Consider the following 23,434-nt stretch of genomic DNA (forward strand, 5'->3'; position numbering starts at 1 on the left):
CAGAAGGGAAGCAAATTCCTGGGAATATTTCCATGACACAGTGCATGAGGAAGCACTGGCACACCTCGGCTGAGCACTGCAGCACCCAGTGACGGAGTGAGCGGACACTTGGCCTGTAGGAAAGCGTGCTGCACAGGAGGGCACGCTGCTGGCGGTTTGTGGCCGGGCAGCCTCTAACGTTCTGTGCTTAATGGCGAGTGAGGCTGTAGTCTGTTACTTCCGAGGCTGCAGCGTGTAATTTAAAACATCAAATACACGCGGTGTGTGCGTAGGTGCGCTTATCCTCCGGTGCAGCAACGCGCTTTGCTGCCCCTGTTGTTGCAATGTTTGCACCCGGAGATGAAATGAGCTGAGCGTTCCCGGAGTTTGACCCGGGCCCTCCTGGAGGGCAGCCGTGACAGACCGAGGGGACAAGGGGGGCACGGGCAGCAGGGCCGCAGGGGAAAGCGGGGCCGAGCGGGGCCGTACGCTGAGGGGCCGCGGGCTGCGCTGAGGCAGCGGGCCAGGAGGGGCCGGGCGAGGCCCGCGGGCGCTGAGAGGCCTGCGGGCGGAGGCGGGCCCGGCGCGCGGGGCGCGGGGCAGAGGCCTCCGGGGGCAGAGGCGGCGGTGCGGGTAGTGGAGCCGCCCCCGGGGCGGGCCCGGAGCGGTCGGCGCGGCGTTGGCTGCCCGTAAGGCTCGGCGGGGCGCGGGGACGGAGCGGGAGGGCGGGCAGGAGGGGGTGGTGGTTGCGCCGGGCCTAGGCCGCTCCGCAGCCCACGCCCGGCAGGGGCGGAGCAGGGGCTCCGTACAGCCCCGGGCCGGGCAGGCCCCGGTGTCCCCCCGGGCCCGGTATCCCCCCGGAGGTCGCGGGGCCGAGCATGCGGGGCCGGCCCGCGGCTGGCCGGGTCCCCCGGCGGGTTGGAAGGCCGCAGTGCGGTGCTTGCCGGCCCTCGTGGCAGCTCCTGCCCTGCCTGCTCGCGGGGTGACAGCGAAGCTTGTGGCTTCTGCTGTGTGCAGAGCGTTACAGCGTGTTAAGAGTAGAAATTCAGTCGTTCGTGGTTTCATGCCTGTCCGAGCTGTTGCATCGTTTATGCTTCTTAATTTTTGCCTTTTTCGGTGTGGGGAATCTGAATTGTAGCGCTGCAAGTGAGCACTCTTTCATTCCACTTCAGTTCCCAGGGTCATGTGGAACAGCATCGCCCTGTGCTCCGTTTGCAAGCCTTCCCCTAACACGGTGTCATTACTGCTGCCAAGACTCCTACCCTTAACTCATATCTTCAGAAGAATGTGTAAGGGCTTCAGCAGTAAGCGGTTGATGCAGATAGCACAGAACAGGGCATGCAGCACGCTGCCCGGCCGCTTAGCGGGTAGCAAAGCAAAACGCAGCCGGTGTGCACAGCATTACCCGCTGTTAGATGGACGCGTCCTGTCTGTGCACCGACACGTGTTTGAAGAGAATTTCAGGAACAGCGAGGCGGTTATTAAAAGGTAATAACTGTTTTTGTAACGTTTTTAGTATGTCGATACCCGTGAGATGATGGGAGAGTTACTTAGGGGCGCTTTTAGGAGCTTTTCACCTAGATTGCTAATTAAAAACTTAAGCTACAAAAAACCTGTTGGTAATTTTTTTTCCTGCCCACTTCGAAGCCCCGGCTGTTTTCGTCACTGCTGTTTCCTGGTCAGTTTCTGTTGACTGCAATGCCCAAACGTGGGTGCAGGCTGTATCTCAGTATTATCCTATGACATTGTTCTGCGTGTACTGCCAAGAATTATTTTTCTGGGCCTTCATGAGATGTGTTTCATGTTTGATTTTGAATGCAAGCAGAGAAACAGCGTCTCAGTCATTTAAAGAATCATGATTTGTTAACGAAACAGGAAAATATATCTTAGGTGTTCTTAAGGATTGGGTGGGAGAATTCAAAGGCCTTTGTTCAGGGGGATGGTGCTTGAGCTGCAAGCACAGCTATGGAGAACGCGCTGTGCCCTCCTGTGGTGGCGTTTGTAACACTGTTTAAAACTCTTACTTTTTTTTTTTCCTGAGGTTTTTCAACCTCTGCAGTCTGCAGGAACACGTAGTAAGTTAATGGAGTCGTACACGGAGTGATTTGTAACTAGGTATTTTTATTTACAGATGATGTGTCTTGGTAAAAAGAAAAAGATATTTTACTTAGAATAAATACGCAGCCTGGTTTGCTTCAGACCAAAGTTATTTGAGGTGCTGTGTTTGTTTCCAGTTTTACTCCATTCGGTACCTGTAATTTATGCTGCCCAGTAATGAGTGGTAATGAGCTTCTCTTTTTGATGACCATAGTGACACTGCGGTATTCAGTTTTATTCAAGTACATCTTCTGTGCTGCTGAGCATTTGTTAGGCCTGCCAGGTAAACTTTCAGCACTTGCTGAGGGGGTGTGGAGGAGGAAACCTGTGGCTGGATTCTGCCCTGGAGTAGTTGGAACCTGGAGTAAACCTCAGTGCTGAATTAGGACTGGCACATTATGGGAGCCTTATTCCTATCTGCAAGCTTAGGGGCTAAAGTTGCTGCTGTAAGGCAGTATCTCTCAGAATGTGCTTTGGTGGCTGCCCCTTCGCTGTGCTCCATTCATGAGTTTGCTGACAGGGACTGAGTACAGTCATATATATTGTGGAATGCTGTGTTGGAGGTATATAGGCAACTCCTGGGAGGGATACGGACAAGAAAACATGCCTTTGAATAGTGTAAGCTGTTAGCCAGTTCCTCACTGCTGTTATCAAGTTATGTGAGTTCATCTTCGTTCCTATGTCACTGGGATGAAGTCTGTGCAATACATTTAAGTACTATGCAAAACCTATGGAAGGATAAAGTATAAGGGAAGGTTTCGTTAACTGAAACTTTCTTTTCGAATCAGATACTCGGAGTTGCTCCAGGTGGTCAGTAAAGGAGGGGGAGAGAATGCCATCTTGCGTCACACTCAGAGAAACAAGAAGCTGTTTGTCCGGGAGCGCCTGAAGCTGCTTCTTGATGATGAGTCTTTCCTCGAGCTGTCTCCCCTGGCAGGCCTCAGTATGCCATATGGTGACGTCCCGGCTGCTGGGTGCCTTACTGGTAATTGCTACAAAATGTAATGGGAAATTCATGCGGTTCGTTTGCTCAATTGTTCGTATCTTTAAGTATGTTTCATATTAGATCTCAAGATTCACATGAGTTGAGGGTGTTGTTTGGATCAGCCCGCGCTGGAGCTGCAGCCCTGAAAGGAGAAGGGTTTTGAACTGAAATAATTTGGGAGGTGATGTTTGAGTGTGTTGTCAGTGGTTATAGGCAGCGTACGATGGTTGCAGTCTGTGTGTGCAGACTGAAAAATTGCCTAAAAGATTTAGAATGATGTGTCACATGCACTGATGTCTGTGGAATGACAGGCGACCAAGTTACTGCACGACACAGGTCCTGTGACATTTATTTTGTAATGTTTTTCAAATGATGGAATTTCTCAAATTCATTGCTCTTTGAAGAGCGGTTCCAGTTTAAAAAGTGACTGGAAGAATGGATTGTGAAATCCTGTCTTTCTTTAGCCTCAGGCTTATGTTGTTATGTTTTATATCAGTAATTTTTAATTCCCTTCCCTGTTAACTCAGTCCAAGAGCTGGAAGTCAAACTGTATTTTTTCTCTTATATTGTCACCAGGTGTAAGCTGTATTTCAGGTTCCATCTTGTGTAGTTTAGATGTATTTGTTTGCTTGTTGTGTGTATGTGTGTCATTATCTGTCAGTTTCTCATTCCAGAGAAGAGCGATTGATTTCTTCTACGTATGGGATTTGCAACTTAATTTGCAGCTTACTGAAATAGCGTTAACAAAAGAACCCCCTAGTTATAATTTGGCCTCCTTGTTTCATTTATGGTATCTTAGAGAGTCTGCTAAGTTCCTGTGTTGCCTCTTGTAGGAATTGGGAAGATCTGTGGGATTTGGTGTGTCTTTGTAGCAAATGATGCAACTGTAAAAGGAGGAACTATTTATCCAATTGGAGTGAAGAAACAGCTGAGAGCTCAGGAGATAGCCATGCAGAACAGGCTGGTGTCCGTGTACCTTGTTGACAGCGGGGGAGCATTCCTGCCACTACAGGTAGTATCAGAACCGCTTTGCAAAGGAATGTGCTCACTTCTTGTCTCAATCATATTGATTTTGTAGAAATCTCCGATTTATGTTTTGTTTTCCTGGCTGGCTGACTTTCATTGCATTGAGTTTTGTCTGAAAATCTGAGGCCAGGAGGTGATTTCAAGGTGTGTAACAGCAGTGATGGCTTTGGCTAATTTTGCATCTGGCATCAAAATGTAGAACCTTGAATATCAGTGCTGGGATGAAGTGGTGACCAGGCAGGTAGCATGGGTACTCCTCAATGCACCAAAATGCTTTGATGTCCTTAGTAAATCAGAAACATTGCTTGAAGTCTCTATTTTCAGCTTCAGAATCTTTAAAACGACTCTATGTTGTATTCTAAAGTCTGTGATAGTAATGTACAAACTTCCATGGTCTCTGAAAATGGAGTTTTTAAAATTCTTGCTGTAGTGGCGGACTTGAACAGGTTGCTTTCCTGTGCACAGAAGTCACATCATCACAGAGACTAGTTATTCCCTCTCCAGACTGAGACCAAATGGGTAGAAAAAGGTTTTATCTGAACTGAAGAACTGAACCAAAAACTATGTAAGAAGGGAAACTATCCTGAAGTCATTTCACAGCTGAAGTGTGAACATGAGCTTACCCTTCCCCATGGTCACAATTGAAGCTTGTGTAGAATAAATTGGTTTCACAAAACACAAGAAACTTTCCTCTGCTTTTGAAATGCAGTGGCCGTGGGTATTTTTGTGGAACTGCACAACGTGTAAGAGCAACAAATGCAGGAGAGAATGCTGCACGTGAAGGTTTCTGGTGTGATTGTTAGTGGTGACCTTCTTAAAGTCGTTACAATGCTTTTGTGAATAAATGAAGTAAAGAGGTAGTGTTAGCTTTTGTAGCTAATACTGAAACTTACTGTGTCTCTTCTCTATCATCAGTCAGAGCTGTTTCCTGACAAGTTGCATGGTGGACGAATTTTCTACAATGAAGCAATAATATCTGCTATGAAAATCCCTCAGGTATAGTGTCATTTTGAATACAAATACGTGTAGTAAAGTTCTCTTGTCATACAGCTCTAAAACACACGATACATTTTTGAAAGCTCACCTTTTCTATTTGTGGGATAGAGCGATGCAAATAGTATCTCAGATAATGGAAGACTTCAACATTAAGGATCTTCTGAGTGCTTACTGACCGATCTGTATAGAAAGCATCAAATCATTAGGTGGTTTCAGAGTAAACGTTGAGCTCTGTGTTGCCAAGAACAGCCACGTTCGTGCTGGTGTTTGTGCCTTTAGTTTGTGGCTCTGCAGGCTGTGGTTTAGTCTCTTGAACATTTCTGAAGTCAAGGTAACTTTGTCCCTCCATTCTGCTCTCTCTAGCATGATGGTTTGGTTTTGGTTCTGTATCATTCAGGTGGCAGTGGTGTGTGGCTCCTGCGTAGCTGGGGGTGCCTATGTCCCAACCATGGCCGAAGAAGCTGTGATTGTAGATAAAATTGGTACGCTGTTCCTTGCTGGCCCACCTCTGGTGAGAGCTGCTACTGGAGAGTATGTTTCTCCAGAGGACCTAGGAGGAGCTACACTTCACTCTAGGTATGCAAAATAATTAGTAAAAATTGTAGAGAGCTGGGCACACTTAGCTTTAAAGAAGGTACCATTCTATCCCAAATTAATGTGACTGAAGCTGTCTCCAGTGACTGAACGTGCTGTGGTTCTCAAGGACTTGAAAACATGCAGTGAAAAAAATGGCAGAAATGATAGATGAATTTTTACAAAAGTTAGTGATATTCAGTTGTATATGCAGGAGTATCATTTGGTTTTTGGGTTGGTTTGCACAGAAATTCCACTGACTTAATGGTTTGAGCTCATTCATACAGGAACACAAATGCATGATGTTTTCAGAGATGTCAAATATTCACAGTAGAGATGAGGGTTTTTCCTTATTTTGGGTTTTCTATCAGAATTCAGGTTTCGTTAATACTAATTAATGTTGCTTTCTCTCTTAGAGTCAGTGGCTGCAGTGACCATTTTGCATCTTCAGAAAAGGAAGCCTATGAGTGTGTTCGAAATATTATCTCAACGTTGAATTATGAGCCTGTGCCAGAAGAGCTCGTGGAGCATGACCATCCTCTCTATAGCTCTGATGAGCTCTTGGGGCTGGCCCCACAAGATTATAGGTGTACTCTTCCTGTAAAATTGGTAAGCTGGCAGATCCTGTATTCCTTCATTCTTTTGGTCTGCTCTAGCTGGTATCTTCAGACTAATAGGCAACAAGCTGTTCTTCTCCCCTGGAGAAATCATGAAGTACCTGAGAGATTTCGTATGATTGCCTAATCAGTTCACCAACCAGACTTGAGTCTGCAGCAAAGCAGAATGGCACTGATTCTGTAGAGCTGTTGAAAATATTTAAACAGAAAGCCTGCTAGAGATAAGATGATTACAGATCACACCAGCTGATCCCCATCTGTTTCTATGCACTGTTTGAGATGCTTTTACATCAGTGTGTCTTGTACTTTATTGGCTCCTTTAGAGCATGCATCCCTTTAGAAAGGCGCTTGTGTCCTGCTTCCTCCCATCTCCCTTGGTTTTTTTTTTTAAGGGTTTTAGGCAATATGTTGTGAATCAAATGCCTAATGAAATTGTGGACTGCAAAAACAAAGAAATTCAAACTAGATTTGTTTGAGGTTGGGTCAGACATCTCTGCAGAGACATGCAGAACTGCACAGCAGTATTTTTGTTGTGTGGTTCTAGGAGAGGTTTGGTCTCTCTGAGGATGTGAGCCCGGTATCTTTACCAGTGGTTAGCTCCTGGAGTTAAGGGGATTGGCTGTAGTCAGCAGTGTAGCTTTGACTAGCAGCTCTTAAACTCATGTTCAAAATAAGCGTGAGCAGTATGCTGCTGAGTGGTTTTAGGCACACAGGCTGTAACTGTACGTGCTGCTTTGTTTATAAGGCTTTTATGCACAGGAGCAGCTGTGTTCCGTAACTCTGAAATAATCGTGGAGTTGAACTGTGCCTCAGAAGCTATGGTTGGTAATCAAACACAAACACAGGTTTGATGCTTTGTGCATATTGAGTATTTATTGGAGCATAAGACATAAATGGACCACTATGATCATTTAGTTTGACTTCTTGTGTACTCCCCACTGTTTGAGCTGAGCATATCTTTCCCCAGGACTAGTCTGTTTTCACCTAGATTTCTGTGTGCAAGATTGTGTATTTCTTTGCAGGTTCTGAGCCGCCTGCTGGATGGAAGCAGGTTCCAGGAGTTCAAGGCTGACTATGGAACAACATTAGTAACAGGATTTGGCCACGTGGAAGGGTAAGACTATAAGAATTCACCATCAGTATGCATGGACATGTATGTCTAAACAGCTTTTGTACCACTTTCAGGTTTTACAATATTCCTGTAACAATATTTATGGAGTTCAGAATAAGTGAAGAATGGGTGATAAAATACTTCCAGAAAGCCTTATTTTTTGTCTCTGGGCTCCACATTCATTGTGTCTCAGGCTGATTGCAGCAGAGTGATTACAAATGAATCGTTTTCATGACTTTGTGAAATGATTTATTTGGTCACTGAAGTCACTACATGGACGGCTGGAACTTAGAAATCTCAGAAGATTCTCTAAGAAATAAGAAATGGCATCTGTAAGTGTTCCTTCCCAAACTGAGCCCAAAGTTATCCCATCTCCCCCAGGATGGAGATGGAATAGTGGCTGTACAAGAGAATCTAGCATAGTTCAGGGCAGACCTAGTCTTACTAGCACATTCATAAAACATACAACATTCCAGCCAAATCTTTAATTAAAAAAAAAAAAAAGTAGTAGTAAAATGTTGGTTAAAAAAAAAATAAACTTTTCAGCTTGACTGTTGTATTGTATGTTAGAGGAAACAGAGAGCACCCAGAATCCTGATACCTTGTTTGTTAGCTTGCAGTGTGAACGGTGGCTGGTCACCTGTACCCTTACCTGCCTTCTGAGTGTTAATCCATGTCAATACCTCCATGCTTTATTCATAGGGAGTACTGTAAAACGTCTTGTTTGTTAGGGGTAGGAGGTCCCCTGAATGAAATGATGCATGTAATTGCATCCTTTTAGAGCCTGAATTTCTGTAGAAGGGCAGTGCCATCCATTTACGTTTCCATCCTTCAGCAGGCCGCTGCGTGCTACCTTTTCTTCATTTCTGGGGAAAATGTTCATGTGTCTGTTTTGTAGGCACTTGGTGGGAGTAGTGGCTAACAATGGGGAGCTTTCTCATGATGCTGCTCTCAAGGGCAGCCATTTCGTGCAGCTGTGCAGTCACCGGGCCATTCCCATCCTCTTTTTCCAAAATACTGCTCCACATGCAGCAGAGCCAACAAGCATCTCACAGGTATGGCATGTTAATCTGCCGTGCTTAATTCAGGCAATACCTGGTTCTCATTTTGACTAACATACATTTTGAAAACTATTAATTACGAGGAAAACTAATTTTTAATCCACTTTTGATGGTTAAATCAAGAAGCTTCCTAATTAGCTTTCTTAAATCTTCCCTTGGCATTCCCACCTGATTCTGATGTTAAGCAGGCCTGTATGCTTGTCTGCTGTCCAGCTGGTAATGCAGGCTGTAACATTCAGAATTCACAGTGCTTTTTACATTGAGATACAGCCTGTTGGTTCTTCTGCTACCGCTGTGCTGTGATCCATAGAAAAGAAATATTTCCCTTTTCTAAAGTGAAGGCATTAAAGTACAGTGGGTTGTGTCCCGGGCTTTGGAAAGCCACACAGTAGAGCCTATGTTAGATTGTCTGAGTAGAGACTTCTGCAGCTCTGTTGCCCCAGCTGTCACTGGCACTTAAGACAAAGCCTGCCACAATTCTGTTGTATCTGAGCTCTGCTGATGCCTGGAAGAGCCAGAGTTACTCTGTGTGGCAGGTTTCTGCACACTGGTTCTAACTGTTTTGCTCTTTGCATTGTAAAATAAGTAGCATCATGGGCTGTGGTGGTTAGCTTATTGATCCCGCCTTACCGATTTGGAAGAAACGATCATACAGAATTGCAAAGGAAGAACTGTATTAGAAGTAGGTTGTAAGTTTGGTGGAAGTGGAAGGAATCTAGAAGAGCGCAGAACTAAAACGTTTCTTGTCCTTTCAGGCTGAGGCTCAGGCCAACAGATTGAAAGCCCAGGCCTCCATGATGGCTGCTGTTGCTTGTGCAGCTGTTCCCAAAATAACCATAGTGATCGGCGGCTGTTTTGGGAGCGAAAGTTACGCGATGGTAAGGGTGTCACAAAAATCAGTGGGGATGGTAATCGACTTAAGGCTTTGCCTAGCATTCCTGGCAGTTTCTTTTTTTCAGCATTGTTAGCTGCTGTACAGACGTTTCACTTGATTCGTGATTCTAACTAATTTTAAATAAGAATTGTGTCACAAGTTGTGGTTACAGAAAATCTGGTCTGCAGCTACCCTAGAGGGGGTTCTGAAATTCAGATTGTCTGAAAATGTCACTACTGAGGATTCAGCACCACTGTTTGCTCAGCACACATTTGTTTTCAGTGGTCAAGGACTATGTCGTTTTCAGTTGTGTCGCCATGTGTGCTACTCATGCCCTAGGAAGTGCACTAGCCTCTGTGCTCTCTTGGGATTAAACACAGTGAAGTAATAAATACCAATCCTGAAGGCAGTGGGACCGTGGTGGTTGCTTGTGCAGGGGATCTGGAGAAGAGAAGGCTGCAAAGCGACCTGAGAGCAGCCTGTCAGTATCTAAAGGGGAGCGACAGGAAAGAAGGGGATGGACTCTTTCAGGGTCTGTGGCGACAGGACAAGGGGAAATGGCTTCAAGATCAAAGAGGGTAGGTTTAGGTTAGATATCAGGAAAAAATCTTTTACAGTGAGGGTGGTGAGGTACTGGCACGGGTTGCCCAGAGCTGTGGTTGATGCCCCATCCCTGGAGACTTTCAAGGCGAGGCTGGATCAGGCTCTGGGCAACCTGATGGAGCTGTGGTGTCCCTGTGCACTGCAGGGCACTTGGACTAGATGGCCTTCAGAGGTCCCTGCCAACTCTAAGGATTCTGTGATTCTATGACCTGTACTGATGGAGGAGCCGTAGCTGTAATGGGAAAGGATCTGCATCACTACTGCCTTACAAATTTAACTGTTACATTTTGTCTTGAACTTGATTGTGGCATTGTAGGCCCTTTTTTTTTTTTTGGTGATTGAATTCAGTGAATTTATACTGTATTTTTTATTTTGTTTTATTTTTGCAGTGTGGGAGATCATTCAGTCCGAACTTTCTGTTCTTGTGGCCTAATGCAAGAGTTGCTCTTGTGGATTCAAGACATTTGTCCGTGGTCCCACAAGCTGGAGACAGTGGTTGTACAGATGAATCCGAGCTAAAACATCTGAAACAAAAGTAAGGATGCTAAGCAATAAAACCCTGCAGTTAGGGTGACATTTATACCTAATTCCCCTCGTGTTTCAGGTTAACGCATCCCAAACAACTGAAGCAAACCTGAATTTCACAGAATCACAGAATCATAGAATCATAGAATGGCTTGGGTTGAAAAGGACCTCAAAGATCATCGATTCTCAACCCCCCTGCCAAGTGCAGGGTCGCCAATTTGATGAAAACTTTTAGAATTCTATATAATTCCATGTCTACTCTTAGGATCTTCTCAAGGAAATGCAAAATTTTTACTTAGAAAAACCTGAAACAACAGAATATAACATCAAGTCACTGCTGTAAATTAACCAGTAGTGTGATCTTCTGAATGCAGAGGACTATCTTCAAAATGCAGAGGGATCAGATCTGTTCTGTATTTGCTGGATCCTAGTGGATTTTAACACTAGAACAGCACATTCACTTGAAATTGAAACACATGCCTTTTTTATCTTTAACTTTGTTTTACCACCCTGGTGGTTTTTTTGTGAAGCTTTTCTGCTTTTAAGTGTGTTTCATGCTCTCTCTTCTCCAGGCTAGAGGAAGAAAGCAGTGCATTTTATTCTTCTGCCAGACTCTGGGATGATGGTGTAATTCTCCCTCAGAATACCAGAAAGGTAGGTGGCTTTTTTTTTTCCCAGTGTATGTTCTATTATACATTTTATCCTCAGATCTCATCTTGTGATGAATATGCAAGCCTCTGGTTTGTTCACGCCTGGTCAGCTAGCATGTTGATTTCCAGAACCAGGTCTCTGAGTTCTCACTCTGTTTTTCTTGGCTTTTGGCTTTGAATTCTCATCTTTTCTCTACCCTATTGGTCTATCTAAAAAGTTTCTGTTGAATTCTGGTTGCAGTCTGACTACAGAATTTCCTCAGTGAACCTCTTAACTGACTTTCTAATTTGGTTCAGACTCCTACTCCTTTCTTTTTGGTCTTGCCGTATGACCCATGCTTTCACTCTTAAGCTCAGGCTCTCCACTGCTTGCATTGTTTTCATTCTTTTATCGTGGGATGTTTCATTTCTCTAAGCTGGTAGACATCTTCTCCATGACATTCTTTCTAAAAGCCACCACTGCTGTTTTGCAGTGTTGCATTGTTTGTTAGCAGTATGTAGTGTTTGCATTTCTGAAGGGCGTTTTTTTTTTTACTTAACGATCACAAATATATCTGATATCAATTAATACTTCTAACTAGGGTACATATTTATGGTGCTACGTATGTTAAATATTTTCTGGGGTGTTCATAGGAACATTGTTAACGGGAGAGCCCTGAGAAGCAAGCATTCTTGTGTAAAGAAAGTTTGTGACAGTTGGACTGCATCACTGTGTTTCTCTTCAGGCAGTACAGGTTTCACCAGTGTGCCACAATTCATGTTCACTTATTTCTTTCTTTATTTAACGCTGTGGTTTTGCTGTTTTGTCCTGGCTCTTGCTCCTAGATGGAGTTTACGTTTAGTTTTGTCTGAACTGACAGCATGTGCCCGTGCTTAGCATACCTTTAAAAAATATCTTTTTCAAGACAATGCATGCTGCTGTGCTAGCAGTCAATTATGCACAGTGAAATTGGGAAAATCCTTATCCCAACTCTTATCTGTCTTGCTGGAAGTCTAAAAGGTTTCGGCAAAGCCAACTGCTACATGTATCAGGTGATAAAAGTTAAAATACTCCGTTAAGACTTTGTTCAAAGCCCAAAACCAGTTCTGCATTTTCTTTCCCTGTTCTCACGAGGCACCAGGAAATAAGGCCTATTAGAAAAAGATGGACACTCAAGCAGAAGAGCAGAACATCTCGATATGCTGTTGGAAATCTTAGGAGCGTGGCTATGAAATAACTGAAGGAAATGATCAGACATTCTTTTTCTTTGCATTTCCCATGACCCAGTGACACGTTACACTGACGTCTGTCTCTGCTAACTGCACAGCCAACAGCTGTACTTTTTAAATGTGCACTGCTTTACAGAAATAAGAACAAATGCACTATTGAATGACTGTTTAACTGATAACCTTTACTGACTTTTTGTTTCAGAAGCCCATTGCTTATATTGTTTGTTTGTTTGTTTTTCAATCAGGTAATTGCACAGTGCTTACAGATTATAGAGCAGCAGAAGTACCAGGTGCTACCTCCTTACCAGTATCCTGTGATGAGAATGTAACTGCAGCCCTTCACAAGTGATCACCCTTTGAAGTTAGCACTGCAAATTGGAAAGCTTTAATGTAAATGATTTTCTAATTCTTTGATACCATGAATAAAAATGTTAAACCATTGCAAGTGAACAATCCTGGACTTCAAGACTGTTTACAATAAGTCTGTATTTTGAAACATAGGCTGTTATTACATGAGTTGAAAAGTCATTTTGTGGAAGGAAAGGATTAAGTTGTGATTCTGTGGCACTCTAACAAAGCAAATTCACCCTAAGCTGTAATGATTGCTTGATTTTATTTTTTTTTTCATATTAAGAATATGCAGAACTCAAACAGCACTTTAAGAAAAGAAATGGGAAAGAGGAGACACGCATGCCTGAAAACTAGACAGGAGTAATGCGTGTAAGTTTTAGTAAAGCACAGAATGCTGCCTGCAAGGTCAGATTGCCAGAGCACCGTGGAAGGGCTCCCCTCAGCTTCCTCTGAGGATACCAGTGCAGTGACCAGGAGGTGAGTTCAATCCAGATCACCCCCATAGGATAAAATTAACCTCTTCTCAAAGCGTGCAACAGCAATAGCACATTGACTTCTACATAGTGTTACCGTGCCTACAGGGTCCAAGGTTACACTGTGCTGTTTCACACGTGTTTCTCTCTGTTGCAGCTGCAAGATTTAATTTTGTAAAAGAAAGCTGCTCTTATTTTAACTGTATGGTTTGATGTATTGTAAATCTCGAAATTAGGCCACGGAGTACATTTGAGAAATATCTGGGTAAGTATTTTGGGAAATAAGCAACAAAACTGAAATTCTCTGTCTTAATTAGGGCAGCGAGGCACCTGTGGGTGCCCAATCCCACAGATGGGGCACTGGGAAGCCCGTGGCAGGGGTTTGGAACTGGAAGGGCTCTAAGGTCCCTTCCAACCTAAGTTCATAGTACTACAGAATGGCTAAGTACTCATACAAATAAATGACCTAAATTCCTTCAGTGTCACTTTCTGCGCGCTTGCAAATGGAGACTGCATCTTTTCAAAGCTGGAAGAAGCCTAACACGGACGTTGCAGGCAGCGGTCACGCTCTTTTGAAGAGTCCATGGAAAGTCACAGGGATGTTCACCTCCACTTCAGCCCTGGCCACTTCGCTCATGTCCTTGGCGTTCAGGATCAGGAGGTAGGCAGGCTTCGGCCCGGAGCCGGGGCTGATCACAATGCTCAGCACCACCCCTGGGAGGTGATAAAAACAAGCACTCAGCACAGCCAGGGGCTCTCCTGGCTTCCCGTGATCCTGCTCTGGGATGAAGAATTCAGGGAATGAGTGGGTGCCCTATAAACCTAGTGCTGCCACCTTCAAAAATAGGTGCAGGGCTGGGAATGTGTGAATAAATGTGGACAGTGCTTGGCATGAATACAACTTCGTGTCCTCCACAGCCAAAGCCTGAATTCACCCCCCTCCTTTGTGGGGAGGAGGGGTCTACAAATAAAAACATACTTGGCTTAAGACAGGTTTAATTTCATGAAGCTTGGCCATCTGGAATTCTTTAAGTAGTGTAGCTCCTGATGGAAAAAGGCTGGGAAATGAGAGCAGATGATCTGAACCTACAGGTTTTTTCTTATGTTTTTGTTCAATTCTGATTTTTCCATGTTCTCAGAAACTCGCCAGCAGTGTTAGAGCAGGGCACGTCTCACCCAGGAGCGGCCTGCAGGTCCCCTGGCTCCAGCTCATCCCTGGTGCACCGCTGGAGGTAGGTCTTAGCAACAGCACACCTAGGGCCAGTGGACACAGACTGCAAACAACTCTAATTAACAAGCACAAATCATTCATTACCATCATCCTCCTCCAGAGCATCTGGATGGGAAACAAAGATCGGCTCCGATGGGTATGAATCTGGCTCCTGCCACACCCAGGTCTCCTTTGTTTTAACATTCAGCTTGCAGAGCTGAGGGGAGAAAATAAAACCACATCTGAAAAATGCCCTTACTCGCCCTTAAGCAAAAGCTCATCAAAAAGATGTGCCTCACCCCTCTGCTGATAGTTACCCTGTCTGGAACAAAGTGATTCAGTCCAAGCCCATATGTGTACGTATATGGTTTCCCGCTGTATTTCTTGTAATTGATCTGTGGAAATTCAAAGGCTGCAAAAATAGGTATATATGCATGAGGATTAGCAGGACATGGGTAGCTGATTCTCGTGCTGCCTCTGTGGCTCCGAGCTGTTGTCTTACCGTGGCGTGGCCCTGAGAAAATAACTTCTGGCTCTAGCCAGATGGTCTCATCGCTGCGCAGCGTTGCAGTGGCTGTCGTGTAGGGCAAGGTGACCAGGTTCTTGCCTGTGTCAGCCTGGGACAAAGAACAATACCCAAGTCAAATGGAGAAACAAATTTCTGAGTGTATCTGCGCAGAAGTTAGCAATACGCAGCAAAGCCTGGTGAAGCTGCAGAATAGAAATATACTCAGAAATGGTTGATTCTTCTGTTTTCTTCATCAGCTTTTAGTGTAGTAACAACACCTATCGATCAGGCTAAGCCCAGCCTGAATTTCTGCCCTCAGCGTGCTTATGAGGTGAACACACGTGTAACTTTTCCCCCTCACTAAGACAGTCAGAGGCTTGTTCTGGGCTGCATGGTTTGCATGAGCAGCAGTGCAAGACGGAGCACAGCTCAGATAGGCTCATCCATCGAGGAGCACAACAAGGGGAGCTGGAAATCACACAGCTCTGCACCAGGCTGACCACTGCTTTAAGGATTTTTCCTTCCCATTAAAAGGTTTAATTTGAATTAAGTGTGACCAGGCAGAGCACTGGGAGTACTTGGCCACTGAGTGCAGCTGTGCAGACTGCAGTGTTGGCTGGCACAGGGCTGTGCACGGTACCTTGTCGATGTGGAGGGGCAGCACGTATCTGCGGGCTTCGGGCTGGGGAGCCTTCTCTGCATTCTTCTTTACCTCATCCCAGTTTGCTCGGAGGTTGGCTAAGTAGAGGTAATTGTAAATGAACTCAAATCTGCACAGAAATGGGATCGGAGACAGCAAAAAAAGTCATTGCCAGTAGAGAGTTCCAAAACAGCTGGTTTTTTTCCCTAAAATTCAATTGAGTGACATGAGCCCTGTTCCGCTCCACTGGGAGTCGCGGGGCCAGACTGGCTCGGGGCCATGTTTCCATCTTGGTGTGGAGCCTGGATGTGGAAGCATTGGCACACACTGCCCAGGGAAGTGGTGGGGCCACCCTGTCCCTGGAGGTGTTCCAGAACCGTGGGGATGTGGCACTGAGGGATGTGGGCACGGGGGGGTGGGCTGGGGATCTCAGAGGAGTGATTTTATGAAGGCAGTGCCAGCACCCACCCCTTCCATGTGCAGAGATCGACAATGAGGAACCCGTTATCCTCGAAGGTGTTGATGTGATGGAACAGGTTGAAGGCTGAGGTCCGGTACTTGATATTGAGGAGCTGCCCTTTCTTTTTCTCCGCCACATGAAGCCAGACCTGAAAGGCAAGCAGCAGGCCAGTCTCTCTGGTGAGTGGGCTTGGTGCGGTGGGCACAGGCCCCGTGTGACCCAGTGCTTACCCCCATGGTCTCGTTGGACTCAAAGCAGTCCATGTAGTTGGCTCCCCAAAGGCTCCAGGAGGAGAGGAACTTGAGGAGGTTGATCTTCACCGGGGTTTCGACAAACACGATGTAGTTTGGGGTCAGGCCAAAACTGTTTGGGAACAGACACGGAGCACAGGGAGGCTCCATGCACAGCGCAGGAGCACGGGATGCAGTACGCAGAGCTTAATGCTACAGGGATACAGTCACCCCGATGTCAGTACCAGCCCCAGCTGTAATTTGCTAATTACAAGCAAAATCAAGTCCTGCTGCCACTTCTAACAGTGAGCTCTGTCAGGGAAGGCTCATTTCCCAAAGCAGCTGGTTTGAGAGGGCGAGCGTGCTGCATGCAGCAAGGAACCAGAGCTCGGAGGGTCTGCCGCCAGCCAGCTGAGCCTGGCAGGAGTTACCTGTGCACATAGGAGGGCTTAAATCTGTCACTGCAAGGGAACTGCACCACCACCTCTGACTTGTTCATTGGGTCCTCTTTGTCTGCAAAGTACAGCCAGATGGTTACAGGGGAGCTTCCAGCCACGCGCTGCCTGTGTTAGCAGTGCCTGCTCAGCAAGGGCTCTGCCTCTGGTGCAAAGGAAGATTGTGGTCTAGAACAGAAGTGTCCAACTCGCTAGTTTTATGTTTTTGGTGCCCTCTTTTTTTTAGTGCTTTAATTAAAAAAAAAGTTTTGTTACTTGTGTACATTAACTATATTATATGCGGCCCAAGACAGTTCCTCTTTGCTCAGTTTGGCCCATGCAGGCCAAAAGGTTGGACACTCATGGTCTAGAACCACATAAATAATTGTTTTAAAGAGAACATTTCTACTGCTGAAAGAAAGAAGGAGGACCAAACGAAGAAATCTGATGACAAAACGCACATGAGGAATAAGAAGTAATTTAGAGAACAAGATTTTCACCAGCTCGTTTGGAGGCGTGTTAAACTGACCTGCCTGGAGTGGAGGAATCCGTATGATGTTGTAGGCCAGTGAGAAATTCTTCCCAAAGCAATTGCCGATGTTGTAAACTGTGCCGTCGTTCTCCACGTGGGGGTGAGCTGTGGCCCCATTGACGGAGACGTACTTGCAGAGATCCACCTGGGGACAGCGTGCAGGGAGGTGTGGGCTGCACAGGCAGCAATGTGGGAGAAGATTTAGCTGAATGCTAAAACCTACCTGCTTAATTGTCTCTAGAGTGTCTGGGTTAATTTTGGTTATAAAGTTGGTCTCCGTACAGGCATAGTAATCCTCGCCAACAGGGTAGACGTTAACGAGGGCGTTATCAGTGACCTCCACTCCTTTAAAGTAGGAGAAAAACCTGTGTGGAGGGAGGCAGCAGGGTCAGTAGAAGCCCCGTGGCACGAAGCTGCAGTGCTTGTCAGGGCCCTGATACCTGGAGAAAATGTTCTTGCATGGGTCTGGGTAGGCGTAGGTACCGAATTCAGTTATCACGATCCTCTTCTCCGTCATGGCTCGCACGTAAGCGTCTGTCCTAACAAACCTGAGGGGGTGAGGGACGTTACAGGCAGTCACACCAATGCGACAAGCAATGCAGTTAAAATAAATGCAAAGATTTTTTGTGGTGAGGCTTGTGAGAGCTCAGCCCAGCCCCAGGCAGCAACCACGGCTGTGTTGCAGCAGAAGTGCTGGAGCCCTGGGCATGGTGGGCAGCTGCAGCCCCGCAGAGCACACGTTGTGACTGCAGCTCCAGGCAGCACCCGCTGCCCTCATCTTCACAGAACGTTTCTGAACTGTAGGAAAAGCTATATATCTGCTAAGCTTGAGGAAGACTTGGTTATTTTCAGCTGTTTTTCACAGAATCATGGAATGGCTGTGTTGGAGGGACCTTACATCCCGTCCAGTTCCAACCCCCTGCCATGGGCTGCTCAAGGCCCTATCCAGCCTGGCCTTGGCACCTCTGGGGACGAGGCACCACCGCTTCTCTGGGCAGCCTGTCCCAGTGCCTCGCTTCGGGTGGAGCTGGAGCTCCTCCAATGAACACGAACCCCAGAAGAACAGCAGTGCCTGGCCGTGTCCCCTCACCTCCGGTGGTAGGTGACGTGCCCCTCCTTGAAGTCAAACTTGTGCAGCAGTGCCTGGCCATCGAAGAGGTGGTAGAAGGGCTCTGCCCCGACCTCAAATAGGCCGGGCCCGCAGCGCAGGAGGCTGCCTCTGAGCCAGGTGGGGATCCTGCCTGCAGGAGATGCAGCAGCGTTGTCAAAATATTTTGTCTTCTATTTTTTTTTTTTTATCCTTTGTTTATTCATTCTTTTAAATTATGATTTTAAGAAAAGATCATTGATGCTTTTAGAATCACAGAATCCTTCAGGTTGGAAAAGCCCTCTGAGATCCCTGAGCCCAATTGCTGCCCACGTCCCTCAGTGCCACATCCCCACGGCTCTGCAACACCCAGGGCCGGTGACCCCCAGCCCTGGGCAGCCTGTGCAGTGCATTGCCCCTCTTTGGAGCAGAGATGTCCCCCAGCACCCAGCCTGCTCCTCCCTGGCACAGTGTGAGGCCGTCACCTCCCGTCCCATCGCTGTTCTCTGGGAGCAGAAGCTGACCCCCCCTAGCCCCATCCTCCTGCCAGGAGCTGTGGGGAGTGATGAGGTCTCCCCTGAGCCTCGTGTACTCCAGCGTGAAGCCCTTTATGAGCCTTTTGGACTGTGGTTTCTTCTTACTCTACAGAGCCGTAGGACAAGGACAACATTCTTGGAACACCAAGGATCACTCATCTGCTCTGTCCTTCCTCTGCTCCCAGTACATCAACTTAGGCACATCCCAAGTATGCAAACTTCCTTGATGTCATTTAACCCTGCGTCCAAGGACATGCAGACCTCCCAAACCTGGATCCTGTGGCCCCAGTACTCCTGAGAACGAACCGGGGCTCATAGGGAAGGAGGTGGTGAGGGCGCACAAACCTGTGACGTGGGCAGTGACGGGCGAGGACAGCTCCTCCACCGTCTCAAAGAGCTTCTTGTAACCTCCCGCGGGGTGCTCCACCCTGCAAGGGACACCAGGCCTAGGTTGGCAACTTCGGAGCAGTGCTGGGAGGACAAAGCTGTGTCTTGCAAAATCCAGTGAGGCGAGCAGGGAGAAGTAACAGGAGGTCTTGGGGGTACAGAGGGGGAACCGGCAGTGGGACAGCAGGCACCTCATCCCCAACAAGTGGTACATGATGGGCACAAGGGACAAACCAGGCAACAAACACCCACCTTACCTCTCCCACGTCTTGAATATTTTTTACTTTTCTAAGCAAAGAGTTTTGGAGTACATAGCTGAGAATTATTTGCTAAGCTCCAATTCCGATCTGTCGCAAAGCACGCGGTTTGCATGGCACATGGTCCTCGCCTCTAACCCAGGGACCATTGCCTTTGTGCCTGCGAAGCCCACGCCATCCCAACCTCGCCACCCCAAGGAGCCACCCTCCCCAGCCCCGTATAGAGGAGAGCCCCGGCAGCACTCACTGGCTGTACATCGTCTCGGTGCAGGATTTGAGGCTCCCGGAGCCACGTGCGGGTTTTTATGGGAGCGCAGGAAGGAGCCACGGGAGCTGCCCGCAGCCCATGGGCTCAGCACTGGAACAGAGGTGGCTTTCAGGCTGAAATCCTCCCGATGCCTTGCGGGGCTTTGTCTTGCCATTCACACGAAAAGCAGCTTTGAGGGTTTTTTTCAGAGACCTAAATTCTTCCCAAGCAGAAGAGATTACAAAGAAAAAAACAAAACAACAATAATAAAAGAGGAACTGGAGCTGCACTTCACCTCAGCTCTGCATCCCCATCCCATGCCATGCTGAGAAACCAGGTGACACCAGCGATGGCGGGAGGCTGGAAAAGCCCTGTGAGATCCACAGCCCACCCCCCTATGCCCACTGCCCACGTCCCTCAGTGCCACATCCCCACGGCTCTGGAACACCCCCAGAGATGGAGACCCCCAGCCCTGGGCAGCCTGTGCAGTGCTGAGCGCTCTTTGGAGAAAAAAATGTCTCATAATATCCAACCCGAGATATCAATGAGAGCTAAACAGTGTTGGAAGTGACATTTCAGCTTAACATGTTTTTCAAATAAATCTACTCCAAGCGAACCAGAACACTCAAACCAAATTAAGGGTTTTAAAAAAAGCAGACTAAACAAGTTTATGCGAGCTTAATTCTCGCATGAAAACAAGTTAAAAAGCCACAGTGTGTATACACGAGCACGTGGGCTTTTCTAAGTGCGGGGCGGAACTCGAGAAGCAGCCCTAAGCCCTTTGCTCACTGCAGACTCCCCTCTCAGAGCAAAGGGGAACAAAGCCAAAGGAAACCTTTGCTCAGCTGCGCGGTGCCGAGCCCTCATTAGCAGTGTGTGTGCCAGCACAGCCACAATGAAACATTTTTTGTTCTCTGGTGAATGCAAGACAACCACAAATCCTTCTCCCATCGCAGTTTTCTGATCAAAACTGTACTCCAAGCAACAGATAATCCTGTTACGCTGCCTTGTAGGCAGCCGATAGGTTACAGCCAACTGTGATTTCATGCCTGATGAACTGCTCCCCAGGCAGAAGTACAGGTTTTGCAGCGTGATATGCAAAAGAAAAAACAGGGTGAAAAGCTCACTTGAGACAAAAGGATAGCTAAGAAAGGCTTACACTAGAATTCCATTTCCACCTGTGGAAGTGGCCCATTGCTAGTCAGTGTCTCTGCTTATTCAGGTTTTTCTTACTTAAGCTTGTCAAAACCTCAGAAGGGAACGTTAAATAATTAAACAACGTTAAATAACATGGATCAAGGACTCTGCATAACGAGGGCAGGCTGTTGAAAGGCAAATCCTAAGAAACGTGAGCTATGTGGCCTCGTAAGTTGCTTAACTGGACCACAACTAACTAAATAAATGAAGCATTTGTGAAACACCGAACAGTCCAAGGAGCAGAAGTGGCTTTAGGCAGGTGCAGGATGCTTAGAAGCTGTCTGCGGGCCCTACAAACCACAGACACCCATCACCTGCTATGTAAGCACCAGGTACCTGCAGGACACTGAGGCAGTACTGATATTGGCTAAACCTGGGTGTTCCTTGCTTTGCCACGTACAAAGCATTCACCCTGAAGGAACAAAACCACATAGTAATGGTGTACAATGCAGCAGTGACAGTCCTCAGCTAAGACCTGTATGAATAACACCAGCAAAGTATCTAGCTATCTAAAGTCCAGGCAGGGACAAGTAGAGATTTCTTTTCATTTTTATTTGTAATATTGCTTTTAAGACAACTGCTGTAAGTGCAATGGCAATTCAGTTTTTGTTAGGAATGGAAAGCCAAAAAGGCATATTGCATCCCCAGCGAGGTAACAGGCACGCTGGAGGTTCACGCAAAGGAAAAGCACTCATCACTAAAACATTTGGCTTCATAAAGCACAACATTGCTTAATAGAAAAAAAACCAGCCTGAAGGTGAAACCACTGGTGGCCTCCGTGTGCATCTCCTCTTCTGCAGTCCAGCACTTGCAATACATCCCTTCAGGTTTTCTGCTCGTGAAGCCAAAAGAAGCAAATAGTTGAAGATTCATCTAGAAGCAATAACGCAAAGTGTGAAACAGACGCGTTCCTCAGGAGCATAGAACAGCTTCAGGGCTCGGCCCAGTAGCGGTGGTGGTATGAGCTTATGGAAGCCTCTGCTAGGACTGCTGTGCCGAGCCCACCTGAACAGCAGCTGGGGTTACGCGTGGATGCACCGTGGGCTGAAATCCAAGTCAGGTGAATCCTAAGCTTTCAAGCATTGTGACATACAAAGGCTTAACGCTCAGCACCCTGAATGGCACGGATACGGCTGGCAGAACCCAGCACCACCAGCACTCACAGAAGTGAATCTTTCCTGACTCGTAAGCAATAATTTTGGCATGGTATTGCAAATGTGAAAAGAAAAAAAAAAACAGACATTAACAAGAATCTACAGAAATTATTTTACACGGTGGCTTCACTTCTCCCCAGGAACCACCAGCTGTGCTCTCTGAAGTTAAGAGTTCAAGCCCATCACTCCCCAGCTGATGTCTCCACTTGTGGCTGCTCACAGATGGAGCTTCACCCTTCCCAGAGCTGTGTTTAAACCCTGTCTGCACATTCTCCTTGCCCTGGGCTGAGACGACAAGGTGCTGAAGGTGTTAGGGCTGAGAGGCAGCTCCGTTAGCGCTCCCACAGCCTCGTAACGCACACACTGCTTGGAGCAACTCCAGCACATAGCGGTGCTGCGCCTGCTATGGCAGATGCCAGTAGTTCCAAATCACAGCGTTCCAAAGTCACAACACTTTTTACATAAATAATATTTCACTTAATGCTTTAAGGTTCAGATTTTTCTCCATTTTTCCCCGTATGTTACACCATTTTTACCCTGCAAAGAAGAAAACGACTTTCATTACGTTTCAACATCGCCTTATTCACCCTAGCTCTGCCCACGTGTTCTCAAGCATCTGTTTGGGGCTACAGACAGAAGCATTTCAGGCTCCTTTGGGTGGGTGATAATACGGGGAAGCAGAGTTCCCCCAACCACAATACTGAACACCAATGTCATTCAGAACTTGGGCTGTTTTCGGATTTTGTTTTGGTTTGTTTTCCTCTGAAGCATACCTGCCTCAGCGTTAAGTTGGAACGTGCTGGATGAAAGTGCTTTAAGCTGTTCTACCACAGATCCACTTCCTAATTCTGGAAACAAGAGAGGGAAAGGGAGTGTATTATGGTTCTATGGAGTGTGTTATGGTTGTGGTTGTTGTCCCATCACATACTATCCATCGCTGTTTGAGAAGTATATCAGTACATCCAGAATAAACATTCCAGGAGAACAGCAGAAATATACAGAACATTTTTAATATAAATAAATAACCCCGTCCCCAAAAAAAGAAAATGTTACAGATGAGAGGAAACAAGTGTTTCAAGGAGCCAGATAATTCCTTTCTGCTGAATTTCTGGCCCCCTTAGAAGCAATAAAAACAAGTATTAATTTAATTCCAAACTCAACTTTGTTTTCTCAAAATATTTGTCTTTAAACAAAATAAGTAAGGCACTTATTCACACCAAACAAATGAGGAGTGTACACAAACTATTATTAATGGCACCAGTTTCTGAACAGACATTAAAAACATTACAGTATGCATATCATTAGTTTCCCATATGAAAACCATATATAAATTTTTGGTTATTAGTAGCTTCATTTTCACATTCCTTTTGCCGAGCGCAACATATTGATTAACATGTAAACAGATAAATATTCCTTCCTTAGAAG

The 23,434-nt window shown here is 46.4% G+C and overlaps 2 protein-coding genes across 6 annotated transcripts; one reads left to right on the forward strand and one right to left on the reverse strand.

Annotated features, from left to right (window-relative positions):
* LOC110402640 (methylcrotonoyl-CoA carboxylase beta chain, mitochondrial-like) lies at positions 516–14,138 on the forward strand. Of its 3 annotated transcripts, XR_002441214.1 has the most exons (14): positions 516–668; positions 1,152–1,467; positions 2,865–3,061; positions 3,895–4,073; positions 5,003–5,083; positions 5,481–5,659; positions 6,073–6,265; positions 7,296–7,387; positions 8,283–8,439; positions 9,201–9,323; positions 10,312–10,457; positions 11,020–11,101; positions 12,552–12,696; positions 12,941–14,138. XR_002441214.1 is itself a non-coding variant. In XM_021404991.1 (13 exons), the coding sequence occupies exons 2-13, from the start codon at positions 1,163–1,165 to the stop codon at positions 12,633–12,635; spliced, it is 1,818 nt and encodes a 605-aa protein (XP_021260666.1). In that variant the 5' UTR covers positions 516–668; positions 1,152–1,162; the 3' UTR covers positions 12,636–12,759. The 3 variants fall into 3 exon arrangements, 2 of the variants coding, with proteins under 2 accessions (XP_021260666.1, XP_021260667.1); XM_021404991.1 differs by lacking the exon at positions 12,941–14,138 and having other exon boundaries at positions 12,552–12,759; XM_021404992.1 differs by lacking the exons at positions 516–668; positions 12,941–14,138 and having other exon boundaries at positions 716–1,467; positions 12,552–12,759.
* Positions 13,675–23,375, reverse strand: RPE65 (RPE65, retinoid isomerohydrolase). 3 transcript variants are annotated; one of them, XM_021404990.1, is made up of 14 exons: positions 19,659–23,375; positions 19,113–19,195; positions 18,235–18,385; positions 17,585–17,692; positions 17,368–17,509; positions 17,142–17,289; positions 16,610–16,691; positions 16,179–16,311; positions 15,957–16,096; positions 15,489–15,618; positions 14,843–14,957; positions 14,658–14,752; positions 14,446–14,557; positions 13,675–13,844 (listed from the first exon to the last, which is right to left on the reverse strand). In XM_021404990.1, the coding sequence occupies exons 1-14, from the start codon at positions 19,667–19,669 to the stop codon at positions 13,693–13,695; spliced, it is 1,602 nt and encodes a 533-aa protein (XP_021260665.1). In that variant the 5' UTR covers positions 19,670–23,375; the 3' UTR covers positions 13,675–13,692. The 3 variants fall into 3 exon arrangements, with proteins under 3 accessions (XP_021260665.1, XP_021260664.1, XP_021260663.1); XM_021404989.1 differs by lacking the exon at positions 19,659–23,375 and having other exon boundaries at positions 19,113–19,355; XM_021404988.1 differs by lacking the exon at positions 19,659–23,375 and having other exon boundaries at positions 14,658–14,957; positions 19,113–19,355.

The sequence above is a fragment of the Numida meleagris genome, chromosome 7 (assembly GCF_002078875.1).
Source record: "Numida meleagris isolate 19003 breed g44 Domestic line chromosome 7, NumMel1.0, whole genome shotgun sequence".
NCBI lineage: Eukaryota > Metazoa > Chordata > Aves > Galliformes > Numididae > Numida > Numida meleagris.